This window comes from Diabrotica virgifera, chromosome 8, assembly GCF_917563875.1.
Source record: "Diabrotica virgifera virgifera chromosome 8, PGI_DIABVI_V3a".
NCBI classification, from domain to species: domain Eukaryota; kingdom Metazoa; phylum Arthropoda; class Insecta; order Coleoptera; family Chrysomelidae; genus Diabrotica; species Diabrotica virgifera.
In genome coordinates, this window is record NC_065450.1 from 51,832,350 (window position 1) to 51,858,294 (window position 25,945).

General features: G+C 33.7%; 1 protein-coding gene across 2 annotated transcripts in view; it reads right to left on the reverse strand.

The window, feature by feature from the left end:
* Nucleotides 1-474: 474 nt before the first annotated feature.
* LOC114339800 (protein nubbin) overlaps nucleotides 475-25,945 on the reverse strand; it is a 413,621-nt gene continuing 388,150 nt past the window's right edge. Inside the window, exons 6-9 of one of the 2 annotated variants that reach the window (XM_050657777.1) lie at nucleotides 9,680-9,934; nucleotides 6,004-6,063; nucleotides 4,222-4,528; nucleotides 475-2,072 (exon numbers count right to left, since the gene is read on the reverse strand). In XM_050657777.1, coding sequence (XP_050513734.1) covers nucleotides 1,519-2,072; nucleotides 4,222-4,528; nucleotides 6,004-6,063; nucleotides 9,680-9,934 — 1,176 coding nt within the window. In that variant the 3' untranslated portion in view covers nucleotides 475-1,518. The remainder of the gene's footprint in view (nucleotides 2,073-4,221; nucleotides 4,529-6,003; nucleotides 6,064-9,679; nucleotides 9,935-25,945) is intronic. The other variant, XM_050657778.1, reaches the window with a different exon arrangement.

Consider the following 25,945-nt stretch of genomic DNA (forward strand, 5'->3'; position numbering starts at 1 on the left):
TAGATCATTTACAGTTAAATTTACAATAACTTAAATGTTGATAAATATTTATATAGTATAGTTGTAGGCAAATAATATCGTGTTTACATATAAAAAATTGTAATTTTATCATTTATTTACAACAATTTATTGTAAATTCAAGTGTAAGTGATCTATTCCTATGTTTTACAATAAAAATCGTTCTAACAATATCGTTCAAATATTTTTTTTGTCGAAAATTGTTTGAACTTATTCGGAATGCACACCTAGTACTACCTATAGCGACAAAGGTTCGCTGAACGTGCCCTAGGGGTTGGAAAAAAGATCTGAAACCTAAAATTACCTATTGGTCATATCTGATGATTGTCATACCTATAATTATTGAGGTCTGCCTTTCCAAAATATTGGTACTTTAAATATCTATCTACATCTATAGAAACATCCAACTTAAATGATTAATAATGGTACACTGGGATAAAAAAAAGACAACTCTGATATGATAACAAAAATATTGGCTATATTACAAATTACAAAACATGTTATACTGGGTACTAGCTATACTATACAATTATTTAAATAAAAAAACTTTTCTTTTATTTATTTCATTTCTCATCATACTGCTCATTCATTGGCCGACCCAATTCACTGATAAGTTGCAATAAAGAGTCTAGCGTCTAGCGTACCTATAACTACTACGTCTGAAACATTTGTGTCTTGGTAATGTTTAAAAAGTTCTTTATAACCAAAAGAAACTTCGTATTTTAAATTACAATCTACATAAAATAATACAGTCCCAATTGTCTTACCTAGAGAAACTTAGATGAAATGTTTAGGGATACTCGAAAGACGCATAAAGAAAAGAAATAAACTCTTGCAAAATCATAAATTAATTTTTTTTTATTAAAATATCGTCGCAGTAACCCTTAGTTGATATAAATAAATGCACTGAGATCTAAAAACAAAAGTTTTCAAATACTGCATAAAGATGTCAACCTTAAATACTTCAGGGTGTATTTTACATTTTCGATTAAAGTCAAAGAATCTCTATACAAGTTCTTACAAAACTGGCAAAAACCAAATAATAATGAATCTAGAAATATTAATAATTACAAAAGATTTTACAAAAATTTCTCAATAAAATTATTCTTTTATTGAAAAAAATTACACTATTAGTAGGTTTAATCAGTTTAGTACGTTCAGGCGGTTCCACGACATCTCGAGACGCGACAGTTAGTAACCACACCAATGGTAATGGAAAATTCGTAACGCCAAAAATTCGTAGCGGCGTTTCGCCGTTAAGAATTTTCGGCGTTACGAATTGTCCGTTACCATTTGTGCGGTTACGAACTGTCGCGTTATGAGATATCTGGTCACGCGTTCAGGCATATCACTTAATCGAGAAAGTGATTCAAAGTACCTGATTCAAAGCTATCCTTTTTAAAAAGTACACAAAAACCGGGATCATTGATATTTAAAATCATTGCACAACAAAAGACCATGCTACTCTAAAAAATGGTCAGCAAAAAAGTTCAGTGATGGTCATTCTTGCTTGACCATGACGTTCGGATGATTGTAGTTATGGCCACTTGACGTAACGAGTGAAAGAGGACTAGTTGCTAAACTATTAGCGATATGAAACATATTTCCATTGGTGTTACCAACAGAACAAGGTGAGCCCATCACTGATGTAGGTGGATTAATCCGTTTCTCTTTCTGCCTTCTATTACAGAACCAGACTCGAACAACTTCTTTCTCCATACAGAGCCCATCGGCCAACATCGTTATTTCTTCGGAAGTAGGTTTTGGATTTTGAACAAAAGCCTTTTCTAAGGCTACTCGCACACTGGTTTCTATCGAGGTCCTTTTCTTCCGCCGCCTTCCTATCGTTTCTGGTGTAGTTAGAGGATTGCTGAGGGACCCAGGGTTTGTTAATGTGCTGTCGGCGTCTTCTAACCATTTTTGCAGAAGGGGCTTTAGCTTGCACATATTTTTAAAACTAAGGTTTAATGCCTCAAATCGAGAAATTGTGGTTTGAGAAAAATCGTTTCCGTACAGTTTTCCCATTGCTAAACCTACGTCTCCTTGAGTAAATCCTGAAACAAAAACAATCAGTAAGAAAAATAGAACCGGTATAAATTAAAACATATATACAGTTGAGTCCCTGAATCTTTACCCGTGCGTCATCATTTAAAGCATACGAAATAAGTCGATGATAAGTCGGAAATTGAAATTTACTAAACGCAACAGCAAGTCACTTACTGTCACTTGCTGTTGCGTTTAGTAAATTTCAATTTCCGACTTATCATCGACTTATTTCGTATACTTTAAATGATGGCGCGCGGGTAAAGATTCAGGGACTCAACTGTACTTCATATACTTGCGTATAAATTCAAAAAATGTGAAGACTGCAGAACAATTAGCCTAATAAACCACTTACTTAACACGTTTTTAAAAGTGATATACGGCAGAATATATATATAACAAATGAGAAGAACAGGTATCATGGACACAGTTTGGATTCCGCGATGCCTTAGTCACTCGAGAGGCTCTAGACGCTGTCCAAGTGCTTGTGCAGAGGTGCAGGGGTGTCAACTGTGACATATATATTTGTTTATCGACTACAAAAAGACATTTGGTAGAGTAAAAGATAATAAGCTCATAACAATTTTGAAAGAATCGTGATTAGAAGATAGAGACTCATATATAATATATATTATAACCAAACTGCCAACACTAAAGTGTAGGACCAGTTGACAGAGGCAGTCTCTATAGATAGAGAAGTGACACAAGGATGCATTCTGTTCCCGGTAATATTTAATATGTAGGTACTCTGAACATATCTTCGAACAAACGCTGGGAGAATTACAAGAAGGCGTATTAGTCAACAGAGTACGTCTAAACAACATTAGATATGCCAACGACACAGTTTTTGCAGATAGCTTAGATGGTTTGCAAAGAATAATGGTACCAACATAAACAGCCAATGGGATCATTCTTTTGAAATCAAACAACGCATAGGAAAAGCGAGATCAGCGTTCGTAACGATGAAGTCTCATTTCTGAAGTCACGATTTACCACTTGGTAACAAAATCTCTGTCATCCGATGCTATGTATTTTCTACGTTATTATGCGGAGTAGAGGCCTGGACACTTTCCGAAGCTTCTTTAAGAATTTTGAGAATTTCATGGGTGAATCGTGTGACTAATGTTGAGGTCCTACGTAGAATGGGCATTCCTTGCCCATTATACGTACATTAGAATTATTAACACAATCAAAGAGCGCAAACTAGAATATCTTGGCCATGTTATGAGGAATGAACAGAGATATGGCTTGTTGTAACTCATTCTTCAGTGTAAGGTATTTAGAAAGAGAGGACCAGAGAGAAGAAGAATATCTTGGCTTCAAAACCTAAGAAAGTGGTTTAATATATCTACAACCGGAGTATTCCGAATAGCAGCTAGCAAAGTTCGGGTAGCCATGCTGATCGCCAACATCCGGAACGGATAGGCAATGTAAGATGAAGATAGCTTGCGAAGAGGGATATGGAATTAATATCAACGTGCAAAGTCCTTTTAATGACTGATAAATAACAACTAGAGAGAATGGATCAACAACTATAACACAAAGAGAACTATGAAGACAAATGATCAACATAAGATCATCAGATTAAAGGATCTATATAGACAAGATCTGGATCTAGATATCTCGATAAGAAATGCACCAAAAACAAATTGATATGTTTGGATCCAGATTGATAGAGAAAATGGAGGTGTGAAGGGGAGACCATGTCCAAAACTTGATGTCTCTAGGCTTATAGATAGATACCTTTACAGGTAACTTCAAGTGTATTATTACACAAAATAAGTAAATAGTCATAAAAAGAGACACGAGTGGATAAGAGAGAAAACAAAAGTTAGGGATGTTAGACAAGAAGTTGCAAAATTGAAATGGAGATTTGCTGGTCAAAATATAAGACAAAAAGAAGACCGATGGAACAAAATTCTTATAAATTGGTGACCATGGTAGTGTAAACGAAGCAGAGGCTCCAAATCAGATGGGCAGATAATATCAAGAAGCACGTGGGCTCTAGGTGGATAACTGTAGCGACAGACAAAGAAGAACGGAAAAGGATTGGAGAGGCCTATGTCCAAAGATGGACCGAAGAAGACTAATTAGATAGATAGATACAAGTAAATAGTAAGTTACTATAGAATGCTTAATATACGTTTTTTAAAACCTTACCTAGTTTTATCCTTCTCTGTTTGAACGTCTTCGCAAACTGTTCAAGTTCTTCCAAATCTGTGGTTTCTTCTGGAGATGGTTCCAGTATCCTTGAGGGTGTTTTAAGATGCTGCGGCGTAAGTCCACCAGAACTAGGCGTGCTTGGAGTAAGCATGCTGGCAGGTATATTGTGGTTGTTTGGAGGCGTGGTCTGCGTTTGATGAGGTAACGTCGTATTTTGAGGAATGCTGGTATTGTGTTGGTTTGTGTTTTGCTGTACTTTCTGCAGTTGCTGTAGTTGCTGGGCAGCTTGTGCTATTTGTTGTACCTGCAAAAATTTTCCGTTTACAAATGATCGATTAAGAATGTAAATACACATATAAATGGTGCACAAAATGAACAGAGTTGTATGTTTGTAGATTTTGTCACATGCTTGTAACATAACATTCACATTTTCTTATATAAACATGTGTGTTTTGTGGTTTATTTATTTGCAATAAGCCTTTAGAATTTTGAACATTAGTTTATGATTTCGATGAAAAACTAGGAGTAATAGTGAATATTTACAGTGATATTTTATACCAGTGCATTAAAAGCTATTCACAATGCTTTTAGAACATACTTGTAAGAAGGCAGATCTGAACGAGTATGGTTTCAACATATATGGAGGGGGAAGCTCAGTTATTTGAGATTCGCAGATGATATCGTTCTTATAGCCGATCGTATGGATGGTAAAATAATAATATTGTAAATGTTATATCACGTTTCCTTGGAGGCCGGACTAGAGGTTAACATGAACATGACGCAAATAACGACTAATCTGGTGCTAAATCGAACTATTGCTGTTGATGGAAGGGATATTGGACATACTGCATTGTATAAGTACTTAAGATAGGAAATTCGGCTGGGCATATATAACCAGACAGGTGAGCTCCCACGCCGCATAGGATTAGCATTGGCTGCGTTTGTTAAATTAAACTATGTATTTAAATTGGACATAGCCATATACCTCAAGAGGAAAATATTTGACTAGTCTGTGTTACCTGTACTAACTTTATGGAGCGGAAACAATAACACTCACAAAAAAGATAGAGAACAAGATTCGTGTGACTTCGAGGGCTATTTAGCGCTATTTGTTGGGTGTCTCTGAGAGACTGAATCCCAAACGAACAAATACGCCGTAAAAGGAAAACAATAGACACTATCGAAAAATCGCGTCTCTAAAATGGAATTGGATAGGACACGTCGCCAGATTATCAGACAACCGATGGACAAAACGTATTGTCGAGTGGAGGGCAAAACAAGAAGCACTACGGAGCAGAGAACGCCCACCATCCAGATGGACTGACGACCTTAAACGTTTTAGCAGAGTGAGAAATCCGTAGGAGTAATGTCTGGCGACCTTGGAGGCCGCGGCTCGTTTCCACGTCTACCGATCCATCCAGGAAGATGCTGGTTTAGCTTAATCTAGCTTCGTAATCCCGATCCTGACAGAACAACTGTTCAAACAGCACAAACCAGAATACGTTCGTTTCGAGGTCGACTAGCATACTGATTTATGTGTTGTTAGATAATGCACGCGGAACGCGGGAGTGAGCGGTGGAATTCGATCACGAGTGGTTTCCAAGGACGCTAGCTGACTTATGCCCACCCTACTGACCCACAAATATCCTGTTACAGCTTATTGCAAACAAAATATGTTAGTGTATTCAAGTATAGTATAATAAAATGTATTATAGTGTCTTATGAAAGAAGCATGCTGATCTTAAACGGCACAATGTTTGTTTGTTACATAAAACACACCTGCATTGTATGTGGGGGTCTAGAAGGTATACTTGTTCTAGGGAACCCTTGTAGAAAACCCTTAAATTAAAAAATATATCAGCTATAGTTAGTATTATAAGCTATTTGCTATACTGGGAATCAATCAGAATATCAGTTGAAAAGACGTTTATTTTGACGTTTCGATTTCCGCTTCGGAAATATAGCTTGAGATCGATTTCCAAAGTGGAAATCGAAACGTCAAAATAAAGGCACTTTCAACTGAGATTGTAGTTAATTCGCATTAAAGATAGTAACTAACACAAAACGCCACAAGAAAATAGCTTCAGTAGTTTTTGAAGTACGTCTTAAAAATTTAACCAAATATAATATCAAAGACAAGTATATAATAAATAGTGGATATTTCGTTGAAAAACCTTCTTCTTAAAACCCATAAATGTACTAATCAGAATTTGACACATGAATCAAATTTCAACAGCTCTTGTGTCCGCCATTCTAGTGATTTGATTGCTCCATTATTTTTTTCTGTTCAGTGTCCACTTGTTACTTGTTTATACCATGTACATTACATTTTGTTCTGATCTCGTAACTTCTCATTCGGTCTCTCGGTGTTTCCTGTAATTCTTCTGGACCTCAATCATTATTAGTCTTATAATGGCGTTATAGATTCTTGATTTCACCTCACAGTTACGCCATGTAGTGTTATTAAGGCATCCTGCTCAGGGGTGTAGTGGAGCCGGAACGCCGTTCCGGTACTGCTTTTTGTGTTCCTCAAACCCCACGGAAAATTGACCACTCCACTGACAAGTAATATACTTATCAGCTTATCACAAAGTCATAGCGTTCCGGTACTGCTTAATTTGCGACTACACTCCTGATCCTGCTAATCTATTTGCTCTTTGGTTTTGATTTCTACCTTTTTTTCAACATCTCCATAGCTGGACATTGTAATCCCTAGGTACTTAGGTACTTAATTTCCATCACTCGTTCAATGCTAAACTCCATTGACTTCAAGTTTACATCTTATTGGTTCTTTATTCATTACTATTGTTCTAGTTTTTTGAGTTGAAATCGTCATGTTAAACTCTTTTGCTCTTGTGTTAAATCTGTGAACTAATATTTAAAGGCTATTTTCATTTTGACAGACAACTTTAATTTAATTTTTCCAAATTCTGTATCCGTTTCCTTTGTAGACGCTCTTCATGTATTTATCCATGATTAGATTGTATATCATGTGGTGTAGCACTTGGCGGACCCCCTGTCTTATTCCATTGCCCGTATCAATAGGTTCCGTAAGCTGTCACCTGTTCTGATTTCCATCTTGTTATTTTGATAGACGTTTTTAATTGTTTTTAAAACATCTAGCGAGATCTCTTTATTATACAAAATATGTTTTGCATCTTCAAGTCTTACTACTATGTCAAATGCTGTCTTCAGTCACTGAAACTTAGGAATGCGGGTCTATTGTATTCCAATGCTTAGTCTGTAACTGTTTTTTTTTCTCACACAAAAATAACATTTTGCAAGTAATTACTTCTTCTTGGAGTTCTCTTTTTAAGCCTCAATTTTAAACAGAAGACAAAGTTGTGCAAGGTATCACTGTCATTTATGATACGGGAATATGCTCTTTGATATAACCAGAAGAAGTACACAGATGGAAGATATGAACAATAATCTTAAGAAACTTTCCTGTTAGATCCATCCATGTAAAGTCTTTTTTGGAACAGTATACAGTCCGTCTAATTTACTTACCGTTGCACGTCATTATCTACGTTAGAGATCTAAGTTGACATTGTTGCCCAATTACAAAAAATTCTTGAATTCATTTTAAATCAAATATATCACATAATTTTTGCGGAAGTGGATTATACAGCAAAACAAATTAATATTCAATGTAAATAAATAAAAACTTTAGAAAAAGATAACAATAATTAAGTTATAATCTTACGTTAAAGTACTTAGTAAAAACAGTAAATATAATGAAACAAATACTTATAGGTAGTAAAGAATATAAATAAATATGAAGTATCATCACCGCAACTGTCAAATAAATGTTACCAATTTATGCCGAAATATCACCTTCGTTCGATTACAGTTACAGTGTATTCCGAACAAATGTGCTTCATAAAAACGCTTTCTAATCCATTTATACAAATTAAATGAAACATATTATTGTGTATTTCTTTAAGTTAACATTAACCCTCGTAAAGCGGTGCTTAGATTCTTACGTAAACAACGGTGCGTGGTGCGTTTGCACCCCATCTATATATCCATTTTTTTTATATGTGATCGTTGGGGAAATTGATTTGAAAGATAATTAGGACTTGTTTTTCATATTATGAAACATAATTTTACAAAGTATGTACTCATTTCTTCTTAAAAACAATATTATCGCTGCAAGACAAACACATGAACTTTTTCACAGTGTGAGCAACACAAAGTTTTTACACACAATACAGTTATAACGGGACTTTCGGTCTTTTTTTTCTGACATAAATAACACCGACATTGTCCCATAGCTCTGTTAGTTCCAGGTGGAACAGAAGAAACGTCTAATTCGGGATGAAATTTTCATCATTTGCACCTTACAGTCATTTTTCCAAAAAAAAAACACATAAACGCAAAGAGTTTTAAATGCTGTAATGGGTGGAATGCGTTTAGAATTTAATTTAATGCGAATAAAAAAATGGACAAAAATCAAAAAATTTATTAAAAAAGATAGGTGAGAAAAACGAGGTCTGGGGTGCAACTGCACCCCGCACCGTCTTACGAGGTTAATAGAAATATTTAAATATTATTTCTACGCGTATATAATAAAATATGTCTAGTGGCTGCAATGCCAGTGTACTCGGCAAAGTGATTCTAAAAAGAACACACCTACCTCCTAAATATTTCGTGTTGGTATCATGTGACGTCACGGGCTATGACGCGGATGACGTGCAACGGTAAGTAAATTAGATGGAGTATACACATATTAGAAGACTAGATATTATAAAAATCTTAGGAATGGGCATAGCGTAAATCATAAAAGAGATTTGTTATCTGGAATATCTTCCGTATGCACGGTATGGGTTTCCAGAAAAAACGTATAAATCCTAGTACCTACGTACTTCTGAAATGCCTTATTATATTTTTTACTATCATGGAGACCATCATTTCTTTATGTATTTGTGGGCGTATGTTTTAATAAGTGTTCAATGAACTGAAGTTAAAGAAATTGTTCCAATCTTCATGAATAGCATGAAGATGAGATGTAAAAAAGGGAGTGTAGAAATATACTTTTAATGTTCAAATCTTTGTTCCATCGGTTTCTATTTTCTTGCATTTCATCTTGCCGTGTTCTGTTAAGTATTTATGTCCTTTGCCAATGTGATTTATGTAAAAAAGAATATTAAACATTTTATAAAAGATGCGTTAATTTTATATGACTACTATTTAAGAACATTTTTCATTAATTTTAATATTAACCAGCTTATTTTGGAGATTCAAAACCAAATTTTGTTTTTTAAAATGATAATAAAAGATACGCAGTTTACAAAGACCTTGATATATTTCAGTATCATTTATTTGCTGATTTGTGCACTGATAACGTATCGAAAGTACAACCTTAATGTTCATTAAAACAGACAAAAATTATGTGACAAATAAAGATAAAAACATAAAAACATTTGCTCAAAAATCGACGTTTCAAGCTTACCTGATTTTGAAATAAAAACTGAGCCTGCGGATTCATCTGGTTGCCGCTAGCCTGCTGCAGCATCGCCAGCTGCTGCAGCTGTTGCAGGCTCTGCGGACTCTGGAAAGCTGGTAAGCTTCCTAACATTTGTAAGTGATTGCCGAAGATTCCACCGAGACTTCCTAACGCCGCCAGGGCTGCTCCTACTCCAGGACTGGAACTTGTTACTTGTGAATTTGGCGTGGATATCCTAGGTTGTTCGTTACTCGGTCGTACCTGCAAAAAAGAATAATTTTACTAATATCTAATTACGAATATAAACAAGAACATTATCATCATCCAGCCTTCTGCGTCCAAAGTTGAACATAGGGCTCCCCTAATTTCTTCCAGTTCTGTCGGTCTTGAGTTTTCTGTAGCTAAGTCCCAGCGATTCTTTTGACGTCGCGTCGTCTGTCCATCGTTTAGGTGGTCTATACAATTAGTCCAGGGTAATAAGCTAGAAATAGACCATGTTCGGGACACTCAAAGATCCAGGTAGCTGACTACTTTTTTAGTTATTGTAGACCTATAGGAAGAAAACCTACCTATTTCCTGTCTAGAGTTCGCGTCAGTTTTTTAATTATTAACAATTTAGTGCAAAAATCGCGATTTTTTCGATTTTGAAGATATTCTTCTTTAGCGGCGAATCGATTGAGGGTAAAATTTGATTGATCCGCGCGCATGCGCACACCGACACTATGGTATTCGTTGTTATACGGGCTCTGATTGGGTGTTGAAATTTTGAAATGATCTGTCAATAATTGTTCAATATGGAGGTTATCGGTACACAAAAATATTGTATAATATTAGTTTTTATTGATGTGTGGACAGAAATAAAATCAAATTTATAATTATAGTGACTTTTTAAATAGTTTTGAAAAGCCGCAGGTACGTAATTCTAAATGTTTCAGTTGGAAATACCTAATAGTTTCAATACCTATCTATTTGGAGAATGTAAACAAAATAATGTAGTTACCTATTAGTAGGCAATGCTTTAATTTACATAATCTGATTACGAACAAACTTTCTACAAATCTTCATCTCATATATCGTTTTCTTACTCTATATTTTGTTGTATTTTATTTCGATAAAAATCAAACTAATAATTTTATTAAATTCATATAAATTTATGGTGTAAACGTTTAGCTTGTGTATATTCCCACAAGACGTATACGAGAGTTTGGTGCAGTTTGAAATGATGTCAACTTTCGTACGGCGCGGTAGACGTGAAGTGGGTTCAAGCCCCAAGCAAGTTATTATTTTTTTATTTTTTTATAGATTTTATGATTGTAAGTATATTATTATATAATTTTTAAAGATATTCTTCTTTTTTGAAAGTGGTAGATAAGAAAGTTAGTTTGATTTTTAAATAAAATAAGTACAAATAACCTTTTAAGTATATTTACTTCGTTTAAATTACCTATTATATAATAGAAGAATATCTTCTTACGTGCGTACAAAGTACACACACATTCTTTTTTTTGCACCTCGTTCAAACGCTAAACAGTTTACATAAAACTACAAAATTTAATTTTTTAAAACATTGAAAAACCTTCAAAATGCCGATTTTTTAAAGTTAAAAAGTTAATTTGTTGCTACGCAAACTGCAAAACAATGAAAAACGTTATTTGTTAATAACTTTTACTAAAACTACTTTAGAACTTCAGTGTTTCACCCAAAGTTGTGTATTGGGGTACTTAACAAACCCTCAAAATTTGAGACTAATCCATTAATTAGTTTAAAAGTTATTCTATTTGTTTATCCCAGAGACCTTTATTTTGCAATAACATAAGACAGAAAATAATGAAGATAAGGCAATTCTGCATATATCAAGTGAAAGTAGAAAAGTGATACTATCAAAATGTACTAAAAAAAGATAAAAAATTATCTAATATAGTCAAAAATACTAATACCAAATTTTTGAAATTTTATAGTTTAGAACAACTTTAAAAATATTGTCCGTAGAAAAAATAATTTTACATATTCTAAAAGTTGGTATTTTACACGAATTTTTAAAAATGTTGTTCCGTTGGTGCCTAATCGTGGTAAGTGAAGGGGGAGCTGGGAGCCGACAAATGCTCGAGTTCAAAAACTAAAAAAGGCAACTTAAAACTACTCTCATTTTCTATATCTCGGGATCTACTGAATATATTTTGATCTTTCTTTTTTTTTTAATTTGTATGTAATTTTTCTGTATATTACAAATGTGTAATTTGTCTATTTGCAATTTGACATTTATTAATTAATAAAAAGTTTAATTTGTTTAAACAATTTTTGAAAAAATAATTTTTTTCCAAAAATCCATGTTTTTAATCAGACTATCATTATTATTCATACAAAAAGTTAAGGTATACTTTAATAAATAAATTATCTTCAATAACTAATTATCTAATAAAAATAATTTATTTATGAAAGTGAACTTTAACTTTTTGTATGATTATTAATGATACTATGATTAAAAAATGGATTTTTGTAAAAAAATATTTTTTCACGAATTGTTTAAACGGTAAGACCCCGTTTTAACAGTCCCCGTTTCAGCGGTTCTCGATTCCACCGACCCTTTTCAGCAGTCCCCGGTTCAGCGGTACCCATTTCAGCAGTCCCCGTTTCGGCGGTTCTCGATTCCACCGACCCGTTTCAGCGGCGTTTGGTTCTGCAGCATGCCGTTTGAGGGGCATCGTTCAGGAAAATGAGTAAAAAAAGGACCCTCTTGGGGACAGTAGTTTTAACAATAAAAATGAATTTTATAAAATAAACAATAAATTGTCCCAAAATCACCCTATATATAGCTTTGCATTTGCAATTATCTCGGTCAATTGTTTATATATTACAATATGCTTACCACCAAATTAAAGAACTTTTAATTTGAAACATTTTTCTCTAAAATGTACAATAAACGTTTTATAGTCAAAAAACTGCTTTTTTCCTTCTTTAAAATTGTTTAAAAGAAAAAAGCAAAATCAGTTATCCCTCATCTACCGTTTAAAACTTTGAAAATCCTGTAGAACATTTTTACGTGAAATCGATGATTTTTTTCCCTATTAACTGGGGTATATACCAGATACTTAGATATTACCTGTATATTTTCAAACAAGAATAGGTTAAAATAATATCCTACAATAAAACTAATTATTTTTATCTTTGTCATATTATTATTTTCTTATTGAGACCGCTTTATTGGGGACCGCGTTTATGGGGACCGCTGAATCGGGCACCGCTGAATCGGGGTACCGCTGAAACGGGGACCGCTGTATTGAGACCGCTCAATCGGGGACCGCTGAATAGGGGTGAAACCGTTTAAACAAATTAGACTGATTATTAATTAATAAATTTATAAACAAATTGCACATTTGTAATGTACGTAGAAATTACATACAAATTAAAAAAGAAAGATGAAAATCCATTGAGTTGATCCGGCGATACAGAAAATTTTATTAGTTAGAAATGGATTTTTCGGTATTTTAACTCGGTGGATTCGTAGGTTCCCCCTAGTAACCGTTTGAACTACAATTTTGAAAAATCTGTGCAATTTTGAAAAAAAGGGTGCTGTGAAAATACAATGTTTATGAAATTTTTTTAACAAAAAATACAAATCCTATTATTTAAAATGGCATCAATGAAAATCCTTAACAAAATAACAAATTAGCTGTGAATTAAAAAAAAAACATGGCTAACTTTGTCCCGAATGAACCCAGGCTAAATTTTTTTATTTGAAAATTCGTGTTAAAATACTAGCTTTTCGAATATATAAAAATATTGTTCCAACGGATAACATTTGTAAAGTTATTATAAATGTTTATAAACTACAAAATTTAAAAAATTTGGCATTAGGATTTTTGATTATATTGATTAATTTTTTTACGTTTTGTTAATACATTTTGATACTATCACTCTTCTACTTTCATTTGACATACTCAGAATTGCCCTATTTTCATTATTTTCTGTCTTATGTTATTGCAAAATAAAGGTCTCTGGGATAAACAAATAGAATAACTCTTAAACTAATTAATGGATCGGTCTCAAATTTTAAAGTTTTGTTAAGTACCCCAATACCCAACTTTGGGTGAAACACTAAAGTTATAAGGTAGTTTTAGTAATAGTTATCAACAAATAACAATTCTCACTTATTTTGCAGTTTGCGTAGAAACAAATTAACTAACATTAAAAAATCGGAATTTTAAAGGTTTTTCAATGTTCTAAAAAACTGAATTTTGCAATTTTATGTCAACTATTTAGCTGTTAAATAGGGTGCAAAAAATCGAAAAAATCGCGATTTTTGCACTAAACTGTTAATAATTAAAGAACGGACGCGAACTCTAGGCAGGAAACAGGTAGGTTTTCTTCCTATAGGTCTACAATAACTAAAAAAGTAGTCAGCTACCTGGATCTTTGAGTGTCCCGAGAAAATCCTTATTACCCTGGACTAAATATATACAGACTAAAAGAAGCCAAATAATGGGAAAAATTTGCATTTTTCGAGAAAAACTTAAATAATATTTTTTCAAGTATACAATTAGCCCTTCAAAAAAAATAATAAAAAGTTTCTAGCATGAAAATTAAGCGACTTACAAAAAAATGTCGGTACCTGCTTTTCTCTACGAAAAAATCAGTGAAAACAACCACTTAACTACCTTTCTAATTCAAAATTGGTCTTCACCTTTCTGTAGTTTCTTTAATATTTATATTATCAATACACTAAAGGAGTTTGACCTATTTAAAATGTCTAATTTTGGAAAATTGGAGTTTAAAGAAAAATTGATTTTTTGCAATTTTCTATGTTTCACCTTTTACTTCAAAATACCTCCGAAAATAGTGATGATATGAAAAAAATTATAAACTACTAAATTGTATCTTTTTTAATGACTAAAATTACCCTGTGCGTAGATTTTCATTACAGTGAATAGTTAGCCAGATATAGCTGTTTAATACCTCTATTTACCAGCAAACACCCCCTTATTCGAGCCCTTTAAACCCGCCCCAATTAAAAACTAAGGCATCTTACGGAATTTAATTTACACAGTCTTATAGCTCTTTAAAAATCCTACAAAATCATTTTTGAGGGGTCTCATTACTGAGAGGGTATCAAAGTTGCTTTCCTACGAAGGTAATTAAATCCATTTACTAAGGCTGAAAATCAGTACACAGTGAGATATAATATTTTTCCAAAATTAGGCATTTTAAATAGGTCAAACTCCTTAAGTGTATCGATAATATAAATATAAAAGGAACTACAGAAAGGTGAAGACCAATTTTGAATTAGGAAGGTAGTTAGGGGGTTGTTTTCACTGATTTTTTCGTAGAGAAAAGCAGGTACCGACATTTTTTTGATTATAAGTCACTTAATTTTCATGCTAGAAACTTTTTATTATTATTTTTTGAAAGGTCTAATTGTATACTTGAAAAAAGATTTTTTAAGATTTTCTCGAAAAATGCAAATTTTTCCCATTATTTGGAACTACCAGAACTATTTGGAACTACTAAAACTACCAGAAGACTGGAACGTCGTACGTATGATCGTACCTATTCACAAGAAAGGAGATCAAGCAATTTGATATTGATAGCTACAGATTCATTACTATCTTAAACGTGTCCTACAAAATATTGGCCTACATTCTTTACGATCAACTATCGGAATATTGTGAGAACGTAATAGGCAAATACCAGTGTGGGTTTCGCAAAGAAAAATCAATTATCCATCAAATATTCCTGCTAAGAAAAGCTTAGGAAAAAATATATGAGTATGGAGTATGGAATTGATACTCACTATTTGTTTGTGGATTTTAGATGTGCCTATGACAGTGAAAGTGCAGTTCCCTTAGTGAAATTGGTGAAAGCAACCCTCTCAACAGTTGAGTGTAGGTTAGAGTGCAGAACAGAGTATCAAGAATTTATCATTATCCTGACACATATAAGACTTTAACAGGGAGATAGTCTATCGTTCCTTCTATTAAACATTGTCCTAGAGAAAGCTATAGCGAATCTGGAATAATAGACGGAGAGGCAGAGCTGAAAAATCTATTTGAATTTACCAAAGCTAGATTTTTCACAGTTGATTACTGTGAGTGTGTAGAGAAACATACTGCGGTCGGTCAAGCGAAACGTAGAGCAGGGGTTACCGAGAGGGTATCAAAGTTGCTTTCCTACGAAGGTAATTATTTCCATTTACTAAGGCTGAAAATCAGTACACACATTCTAAATTAAATATAAATAAAAGTTATTATAGTCGGTCAGCTGTATGACGGGACAGAGCCGGTCGGTCGGCCCCAATAGTCGATTGAGGAAATGAAGCATTTTGGCTCGCAATTTTTTCGTCCAGTATGGATTTACTTGAAATTTTCACAGAAGGTAGGAAATAGTCCAAGGATCATTTTCTATATCATGCCGCTGTCATACGCTAAAACCTTGGGGGTGGTTGCCACCCCATCTCGGGGTGGGACTTTTTTATTACATTTTAACCATGTAATTCGATGCAAAAAATGTTTCTAAGAAAAAAATGTTTTTTACAATTTCTTCGTAAAACTAATACTTTTCGAGTTATTCGCGCTTGAAAATAACAGTTTTTCGATGAAAAAATTTATTTTATTTATTTATTTATTTATTTATTTAGTACCCAAATAACAGTACTGGACCAATTACAATCTGGGTTAGTGTATTAAGCGTATTAGTAAATTTACCGTTTACAGATCATAAACATAACAACAAAACAGTATAAAATACATAGACTACATAAACGCCGTTTATATGTAAGTGTGTGAAAAAACTCAAAATGAGAAAAACACACTCACATACGAACAACGACGAACAAAAACTTATAAAGTAATTAAAGAAAAACAGAAAATACATAGTATGTAAAACAATTAAATACAAAAATACAGAATAAATATATAATATAACAGCAAGATGCTAAAAAGTGACTGGTTGCAACCTAATATCGTTAGCAGTATTCTTAATGATGCGTAAATTAGAATTGAAGATGTCAAAGAGATCAGCTTGCATTTGTACTAGAGGTGACTGCACCAAAATATTTGATCTGGCTCTGTTAACATAAAACGTTTGTGAAGTACGAGAAGCAACACGTGGTACATGGAGATTAAGAAGTTGCAATAACTCAGGAGTATTTACTTGATTGTTAATAGTTTTAAATAAAAAGCATAAAGATTGAGTTATTCTACGACGCTGAAGACTTTGCATCTTAAATTTATCGAGAAGTAGCTCTTCAGAAAATCCCCTAGCAGGATAAAAAATCGAGTTTTTTAGAGGATTTTTTGAGAATACCTCGAAAAATATGAATTTAATCAAAAAAACTGTAGATATCAAACTTGTATCTTTTAGTAACACAAACCAAATTCTTTACCAATAATATCTTTAAGACCAATACAAACCGAGATACGGCATGTTAAAAGTTAGCTTTTTCGTCAAATGCATAATTTGAAATATTCAAAGCCAAATAATGGGAAAAATTTGCATTTTTCGAGAAAAACTTAAAAAATCTTTTTTCAAGTATACAATTAGACCTTTCAAAAAATAATAATAAAAAGTTTCTAACATGAAAATTAAGCGACTTATAATCAAAAAAATGTCGGTACCTGCTTTTCTCTACGAAAAAATCAGTGAAAACAACCCCCTAACTACCTTCCTAATTCAAAATTGGTCTACACCTTTCTGTAGTTCCTTTTATATTTATATTATCGATACACTTAAGGAGTTTGACCTATTTAAAATGCCTAATTTTGGAAAAATATTATATCTCACTGTGTACTGATTTTCAGCCTTAGTAAATGGATTTAATTACCTTCGTAGGAAAGCAACTTTGATACCCTCTCAGTAATGAGACCCCTCAAAAATGATTTTGTAGGATTTTTAAAGAGCTATAAGACTGTGTAAATTAAATTCCGTAAGATGCCTTAGTTTTTAATTGGGGCGGGTTTAAAGGGCTCGAATAAGGGGGTGTTTGCTGGTAAATAGAGGTATTAAACAGCTATATCTGGCTAACTATTCACTGTAATGAAAATCTACGCACAGGGTAATTTTAGTCATTAAAAAAGATACAATTTAGTAGTTTATAATTTTTTTCATATTATCAGTATTTTCGGAGGTATTTTGAAGTAAAAGGTGAAACATAGAAAATTGCAAAAAATCAATTTTTCTTTAAACTCCAATTTTCCAAAATTAGACATTTTAAATAGGTCAAACTCCTTTAGTGTATTGATAATATAAATATTAAAAAAACTACAGAAAGGTGAAGACCAATTTTGAATTAGGAAGGTAGTTTAGTGGTTGTTTTCACTGATTTTTTCGTAGAGAAAAGCAGGTACCGACATTTTTTTGATTATAAGTCGCTTAATTTTCATGCTAGAAACTTTTTATTATTTTTTTTGAAGGTCTAATTGTATACTTGAAAAAATATTATTTAAGTTTTTCTCGAAAAATGCAAATTTTTCCCATTATTTGGCTTTGAATATTTCAAATTATGCATTTGACGAAAACAGCTAATCTTTAACATGCCGTATCTCGGTTTGTATTGCTCTTAAAGATATTATAGGAAAAGAATTTGGTTTGGGTTACTAAAAGATACAATTTCTATATCTACAGTTTTTTTGATTAAATGCACATTTTTCGAGGTATTTTCAAAAAACCCTCTAAAAAACTCGAGGATTTTTTGGTCGAAAAACTGTTATTTTCAAGCGCGAATAACCATAGGCGTAACCAGGGGGGTTTTGGGGGTTGTAACCCCCCCCATTGGGATGTACTTTGAGCTCTATACGCTTAACACCATAGCCCTCAGAGACCTTCCAGTAGTTGTAACCCCCCCCTTTCAGATAGTTGTAACCCCCCCTTAGGATCATCCTGGTTACGCCTATGCGAATAACTCGAAAAATATTAGTTTTAGGACGAAAATATAAAAAACATTTTTTTCTTAGAATCACCTTTTCCATCGAATTGCATAGTTAAAATGTAATAAAAAATTCCCACCCCCGAGATGGGGTGGCAACCACCCCCAAGGTTTTAGCGTATGATAGCGGCATGATATATAAAATGATCCTTGGACTATTCCCTACCTTCTGTGAAAATTTCAAGTAAATCCATGCTGGACGAAAAACTTGTGAGCCAAAATGCTTCATTTCCTTAATCGACTATTGGGGCCGACCGACAGGCTCTGTTCCGTCATACAGCTGACCGACTATAATAACTTTTATTTATATTTAATTTAGAATGTGTGTACTGATTTTCAGCCTTAGTAAATGTATTTAATTACCTTCGTAGGAAAGCAACTTTGATACCCTCTCAGTAACCCCTGTTCTACGTTTCGCTTGACCGACCGCAGTATGTTTCTCTACACACCCACAGTAATCAACTGTGAAAAATCTAGCTTTAGTAAATTCAAATAGATTTTTCAGCGCTGCCTCTTGGTCTATAACAACAAGAGGAACCATGATTAATAGGAGTTTACAAATATTAGCGTATAACGATGATATCGATATCATAGCTGGTCCAATTAGTCCTGTCGCCAGGGGGGGTACAACGGCCTCCTGTATTCAGATGGACTTACCCAAGTTTTTATTATGTATTTTGGCCCGTAGAACACGAATTTTTTTGGTAACAGTTGATCCGGATGTCGATAAGATTGTTATAAACAAAGAACTTGAGGAATTACATAACAGCGATTTCTCGCAAAACAAAACCTGTTTTTGTATTTTTTGGGCCATTCTAACCAAAAAATGTTCCTACAAGTTTTTTCGTAGGATGCATAGTTTTCGAGATAAACGCGGTTAAACTTTAAAAAAATCGAAAAATTGCAATTTTTTAACCCGAATAACTTTTGATTAAAAAATAAAATAGCAATTCTGCTTACCGCATTTGAAAGTTCAAGTCAAATTCTATCGGTTTCGAATATATACATTACTAAAAATTTATGTGTTTATTGCTAAAAAAAGCTATAAACACATAGTGTTTCCCGTGCCTAATACTTGCGTTTACATGCATGCTACGTAGAAATAGCCTCGCTTGCACTTGTACCTACTCTATCTACTCGTTCGATTTTAAATGAGAAATCATTGAAAACATCACTCCAGCACTAGGTGTTTATACTTTTGTTTAACAATAAAATAATAAATTTTTAGCAATGCAAATAACTAAAACCGATATACTTTGACTTGAACTTTCAAATGCGGTAAGCAGAATTTCTATTTTATTTTTTAATCAAAAGTTATTCGGGTACAAAAATTGCAATTTTTCGATTTTTTGAAAGTTCCACCGCGTTTATCTCGAAAACTATGCATTATACGAAAAAATTTGTAGAGACACTTTTTGGTTAGAATGGCCCAAAAAATACAAAAACATGTTTTGTTTTGCGAGAAATCGCTGTTATGTAATTCCTCAACTTCTTTGTTTATAACAATCTTATCGACATCCGGATCAACTGTTACCCAAAAAATTCGTGTTCTACGGGTCAAAATACATAAAAAAAACTTGGGTAAGTCCATCTGAATACAGGAGGCCGTTGTACCCCCCCTGGCGACAGGACTAAATCGTTCACGGCATTGAAAGCAACAGCAAAAATAATGGGACTACACTTTAATACTATGTAGTAGAACTAAGTATATGAAGGACACAAATAAGCAAATAACAAAACCCGAAGATCTAACGGTTGGAACATAAATACATACTTAATGGTAGGGGAGAAAAGTATGCTAAATTTGCAGTCACTCGAGCGTTATGGGAACCTATTGAGTTGTGATTATTAGGTCTTAAAACCAAAAAAAGTAAAATGTTCCATTTTAGTGGGGACTTTCCATTTTTAATTTAATTTTCCATTTCCAACAATCGGTTTTTCAGATTATAGCGCCATCTATCCATAATTCGAAAAAATGTCTCGAATAAAAGTTGATTATTCTTACATAAAGAATCCAAATCTGCAATAAGAATTTAGGGGTCCCATTTAAGATTTTAAAGTAACCCCCCACCCCACCTCCGTGGAGGGTCGTGTTTGGTACCATTCGATAGATTTTTCAAAAGCATTTTGAAAGTGTATTTTGCAGTTTTTCGATCTGATGTTCATTTTGCGAAATATCGCGGGGTTGTATTTAAAATTTTAAATTTACCCCCCACCCCTCTTCGTGGGTGTCATGTTTAGTACCATTCGATAGATTTTTGAAAAATATTGAAGACGTATTTTTTAGTTTTTCGATCTGACGTTCATTTCGCGAAATATTCGCTTTTTCTTTGTGAAACTTTTTGGCTCGCCCATCGTCAGATTTTTGAAATATACACTCTTTTGCATGTACTTGACTTACCTTATCTTAATCTGACATATTTCGAGTATTTTTAAGGATATATATTTTTTTCGGGCCCCCCTTAACGAACTTTCCTGTGTTAAGAGCCAATATATGGTAGAGGTACATCTGCAGGGTACCAGGTTTCTTCCGATATGATAATCTGACGCGCTCGAATAACTGCAAAAACCCCGCTTGGGCTCCTCTACCATAAAGAAACATAGGATCATACTTAAAGAAAGTAGATTGCAGGAACAGAATAGAAATATACTCCCTCTCTGTATCTCTCCTCTTATCTCTCCCTCTCTCTCTCTACCTAAAACATAATGAAATCAACATATGGCAACAGCACAGGGAAGACCGAATCAGAAGAAAAGCAAAGAAATAGTCATTGGGCGAAAAAAGATCAACTTACACCAAAGAATAAAGATAAAAGCGTGTAAAACATTATATCCCTAAGACAACAGAGCTAACAGACAACAGACTAAGCAAAATAGCTCAAGACAACATTACTGAAGACCTTAAAACACCTAAATTGAGAAGAAGAAAGCAGAATGGAGAACATACGTTTTTATTAGCTTATCTATTATCTTTTGGCTTATTATGGTAGGGGAGCCCAAGCGGGGATTTTTGCAGTTACTCGAGCGCGTCAGATTATCATATGGGGAGAAACCTGGTGCCCTGCAGATGTACCTCTACCATATATTGGTTCTTAACACAGGGGAGTTCGGGGGGACCCGAAAAAAAAATCTATCCCTAAAAATACTTGAAATTGTCAGATTAAGATAAGGTAAGTTAAGTACATGCAAAAGAGTGTATATTTCAAAAATCTGACGATTTGAGCGGGGGGCGTAAGGAAATGGGCGAGTTAAAAAGTTTCACAAATATAACCGAATAAGTAGCGAAATAAACGTTACATCGAAAAATTAAAAAATACGTGTTCAATATTTTTCAAAAATCTATCGAATGATACCAAACATGAACCCCCACGGAGAGGGGTGGGGGTAAATTTAAAATTTTAAATACCAATCCCGCGATATTTCACAAAATAAACATTAGATCGAAAAACTGCAAAATACACTTAATCAGTATTTTTGAAAAATCTATCGAACGGTACCAAACACGACCCCCCACGAAGGTGGGGTAAGGGGTTACTTTAAAATCTTAAATAGGAGTCACAAATTTTTATTCCAGATTTGGATTCTTTACGTAAAAATAAGCAACTTTTATTCGAAACATTTTTTCGAATTATCGATAGATGGCGTTATAATCGGAAAAAACAATTGTTGGAAATAGAAAATTAAATTAAAAAATGGCAAGCGCCCACTAAAATGGAAAACTTTACTTAACACAACCCAATAGGTCCCCAAAGCGCTCGAGTGACTGCACATTTAGCATACTTTGCTCCCCTACTATTATTTCCGGTTAATCTGATAGGTACATATTTTATCAACAGATAGACCAGAAACTATGAAATATTAAATTTTTGACAAAGAGTAAGACAAGGAGATAATATGCCACCAAAATTGTTCACGGCAGCTTTAGAGCCACTCAATGCCAAGATATGGGCATCAATATAGATCAAAAAAGATTAAATCATCTGAAGTTTGTAGATGACGTTGTATTAATCGCAGACAACTTACAAGATACTTACAGACACTTACAAATACTTGGGATACGAGATCAAAATAAGCAGAGACAATCAAAACATAAAATACATAGGCGAATAGGCCGGACATGGGCAGCATTTGGCAAACTAAGCCGTATTTTAAAGGGTGCAATTTCCATGTGTCTCCTGCGAAATGTTCATAACCGATGAGTTTTGCCCGTATAAACATGGAGCAGAGACTTTACCACTGACTCAAAAATCTTCAAATAAACTTAGAGTTACACAATGAACCATGGAATGTGCAATGCTGGACGTGAGCCTTCGAGACTACATATCAAACCAACAAACCAGGCTAATTGGTTCATGCCAAAGCCAATTATAAAATAAAAAAAAAAAAAAACAAACCAGGCAGAGATCAGTTCAAAACTTCATCGAAAGAATCACGACACTTAGGTGGAACTGGGCAGGACACTTAGCTAGAACACAAGATGGACGGTGGACATAACGGATTATGGAAGGGAGGCCCAGAAATTATAAGAGAGTCCGAGGATGACCACTGACTAGATGGACTGACGACGTAAAAATAGTAGCGGAAAACTGTAGAGAACACTGGTAAGGACTGAGAGAGGCCTATGTCTAGCAGTGGACTTGATTGGCTGATTGTTGATGATGATGAACCATAAGTAAAATTACTATATCCTCACATGTGCGTCAGTAACTCACGTTCCCACCTAACTATCAAATCATATTCTTAATCACGTATTATTCATGCAGAAAACTAATGTGTGACGTTGACAGGTATTCATTGATCTATTCACCACTGAATTTAAATCCATTTCGTTATCGACTATTTAAATAAAGTTAATCTATGTAATATTTAACTTCTATTTCGGCTTTAAATAAGATTCATTGAAAACTAGATTAAAACTGAAAATAATTACCTATAATATGTTATTGATAACTCACCAAAAATTTAATATTTATGACTCCTACCAACTTTCATCACACTTAATTATTATTGAAATAAAATGAATAAGTAAAAAAATGAGGATTGTCAGAAGGCTTTTTTCTTTCGATAGATAAGATAATTTCAAGTGGCTACGTAGGTACAAAGGTATCTATCTGCCAGAGAGAACCATAACGTGTAGTACTTGTGAGATAATATTTTAGAAATATACTTAATAAAATTTAAGAAATATTTGTTTTTAATAAATTTACTGTATTAGTAGTATGGTATAACTAGACCCAAACCCAGACATCCAAAGTGAAAGTTATCCTCCAACACCAAATTGTTCTACACTGACCGGCACGAAAAGCGGGCACCCCAAAAAATGGGTAATTTTTGATGTCTCGTATCTCCTAAACCTGTTGTCCGATTTTTTTAATATGTTATAGCCTTATTCTTTAACAATATTGCTGTAATAATATTGGGTGTACCAATCAAACTGGGTTTTTTTTCTCAATTTTCACAACACCCTTTGGAATATTCTAGCCTTTATAAAATATTGAAATTAAAACCCAACTATAGCCCCAGGTTTTCTTAACATTCTTTTTTTTATTTATTCGCTTATATTGAATAATAAAAAAGTTAGGGACTTTAACAACTAGCCATGTTCTTCATCAATACAGGGTGTTTCTAAATAAGTGCGACAGACTTTAAGGGGTAATTCGGCATGAACAAATATTGACCGTTTGCTTACTAAACCTATGTCCGTAAATGCTTCTTTTTACTGTATGTTGAATTTTTTCTTACAACTATTACAACTATTTATTTATTGCTCTAAAACCGGTTGAGATATGCAAATGAAATTTGGTAGGTTTAAGAGGTAGTTATTGCGCATTTTTAAATATACAATTAAAAATTTTATATTCACCATTGGCGTGCATGCGGGTAATATGACCGGGTAATATGACCCGTATGCACGATAATGGTGAACATAAATTCTTAATTGTATGTCAAAAAATGCGGAATAACTGCCTCTTCTTCTTCTTCTTCAGGTGCCGTCCTCGTTCCGAAGTTTGGCTATCATCAAGGCTATGCGTATTTTTGATACCGTAGATCTAAATAATTGGCAGCTGCTGCACTTGTACCAATCTCTTAAATTCTTCAACCATGAATGTTTTCTTCTGCCAATGGATCTTTTACCTATTATTTTTCCCTGAATAATTAATTGTAGTAGCTGGTACTTTTGTCCCCTCATTATATGTCCCAAGTATTGCAGTTTGCGCTTTTTAATAGTAAGCGCAAGTTCTTTTTCTTTCTGCATCCTTCGCAACACTTCCATGTTTGTCACTCTCTCTGTCCACGATATTCTCAGTATCCTGCGGTACATCCACATCTCGAATGCTTCTATTTTCCTTGTATCGATCTTTTTCAGTGTCCAAGCTTCCATTCCATAGAAAAGAACTGACATCACGTAACATCTCATCAGGCGAATTTTAAGATTTAAACTTAGCTCTCTTCCGCATAAAACTGTTTTCATTTTGGTAAAAGTAGCTCTAGCTTTTTCTTAACTGCCTCTTAAAACCTACCAAATTTCATTTGCATACCTCAACCAGTTTATAGCAATAAATAAATCGTCAGTTTGTAAGACAACATTCAACATCCCGTATCTCGGAAACGAAGCATTTGCGGACATAGGTTTATCAAGCAAACGGTCATTATTTTATCGTGCAGAATTACCTCTTAAAGTTTGTGACACTTATTAAAATAAAACTGTATTGATAAAGAACATGGCTAGTTGTTAAGTCCCTAACTTTTTTTATTATCCAACATAAGCGAATGAATAAAAAAACAGAATATTAAGAAACCCTGGGGTTATAATTTGGGTTTTAATTTCAATATTTTATGAAGGCTAGAATATTCCACAGGGTGTTAAAAAAAATTGAGAAAAAAACCCAGTTTGATTGGTACACCCGGTATACAATGAAAATTTACCTGTCTAACAACAATATTCTTACAGCGATATTGTTAAAGAATACGGCTATAACATATTAAAACAATTACTTAAATCGGACCACAGATTTAGGAGATATGAGACATCAAAAATGACCCGTTTTTTGGGTGTGCCTATTTTTCGTGCCGGTGAGTGTATATGGCCCACATAATGTTCAGAAAAAAGTCACACCATTTTGAGCGTCGTGTTTGGGGGGAGAAATTGGTAAACTCGTAGTTTTTTATGTTTTTCGCCAATATTTCTAAAACTATGCGGTTTAGCATGAACAACCTTCTATACAAAAATGTTCTACATTAAGTATATTGGTCCAAAAAAGGCCTAACCCAAACATCCAAAGTAAAAATTTTCTTCCATCATCAAATAATTGTGCTATATGGTCCACATATTGTTCAGTAAAAAGTTACCATTT